This window comes from Phytophthora parasitica (assembly GCF_000247585.1).
Source record: "Phytophthora parasitica INRA-310 unplaced genomic scaffold supercont2.198, whole genome shotgun sequence".
NCBI lineage: Eukaryota > Oomycota > Peronosporomycetes > Peronosporales > Peronosporaceae > Phytophthora > Phytophthora nicotianae.
The window spans coordinates 17,174-18,252 of record NW_008649184.1 but is presented as its reverse complement, the minus strand read 5'-3'; the positions used below and the strand labels follow the sequence as shown (position 1 = coordinate 18,252).

The 1,079-nt window shown below is 49.3% G+C and overlaps 1 protein-coding gene across 1 annotated transcript; it reads left to right on the top strand.

Annotated features, from left to right (window-relative positions):
- Positions 1 to 220: 220 nt before the first annotated feature.
- PPTG_19840 (hypothetical protein) lies at positions 221 to 1,044 on the top strand (the record flags this gene model as incomplete). Its single annotated transcript, XM_008918392.1, has 2 exons — positions 221 to 529; positions 601 to 1,044. The coding sequence occupies 2 exons, from the start codon at positions 221 to 223 to the stop codon at positions 1,000 to 1,002; spliced, it is 711 nt and encodes a 236-aa protein (XP_008916640.1). The 3' UTR covers positions 1,003 to 1,044.
- Positions 1,045 to 1,079: the final 35 nt, after the last annotated feature.

The following is a 1,079-nucleotide window of genomic DNA, read 5'->3' as shown; positions in this document are numbered from 1 at the left end:
AATGCCAAGTGGTATACCCAAGCAGTGACTCAGTTCGTACGTCGACAACAATCGGAGACGACGCGCCGGCAGCTCAAAGCCATCTTGGAGAATCAGCAGTACACAGCGCAAGCCTTACGCGCGATACTGCAGCGACGCAACATTCTTGATGTATGGCATAGGTTATTGCTGGGTTTGCGTTTGTTGGAACTAAACTGTATTCGATTTACACTTGCAGGGAATGGATCTCGTGTTCGGCGGTGCACCACCACTCTACCGACAGCCCCAAACATTGGATAGCAGTGCCGGGATCCTGAATGCACTGGAGAAGCGTGTGGAAAATTTGTATATTAACTCGGAGGCTGGCTTCGGATGGAACCTGCCATGCATGGTCTCCTCCAAAATGAACGTCAACCGCAATACGCAATACGGCAAGATGATCGAGATTGAGACGGTCACGCCAGTCTCCTGCTCGATACAAGAAGCATCCACAATTTTGTGGAAGGATCTCAAAACTGTGCACGAAATCCCGGACAAGCGCTACCGTTATGTAAGATGCTCTTCGTTACCTTCGGCTACTGTGCGGCTAACGAGCATAGGCGCATTTGTTGTGTGTTGTAGCTCCGTGGAAGCAAACCGGATTCGCTTGAAAAGAATTTCGTCATGAAATTACGTGGGCAGCGCCATGACATTGAGATCAACGGAACTCACTTTTCTCGCAAATTTGAGGAGGCCCGACGCATCGTTATTGCTAAGGCCGACTTGGTTGTTTTGCCGACTCAAGGGCTTCAGTTCAGGTCACCATCGTGGACAACCATTACAGCTTCTGAAGCCGACCCGCAGAACGCATCAGTTGTGCGGAGCTATTTGCGCATTTATGCAGAGGTTCAACCAAATCTGGCAGCTCGTCTAGACGATGTCGAGTGCACGAGAGACTTTATTTTAAGCGGCCTTAGCAAAATGATGTACGGCTGTGCACAGAAGACACAAAGCGAGCTTCTTCAGCAAGCGCTGGTCATTTAGATTGCGAATCGTGTCGATATGACTAATTCAGGATGTTGCCCCAGTTCTTATGAATGCCTCAAATTGAGGCCCTCAAT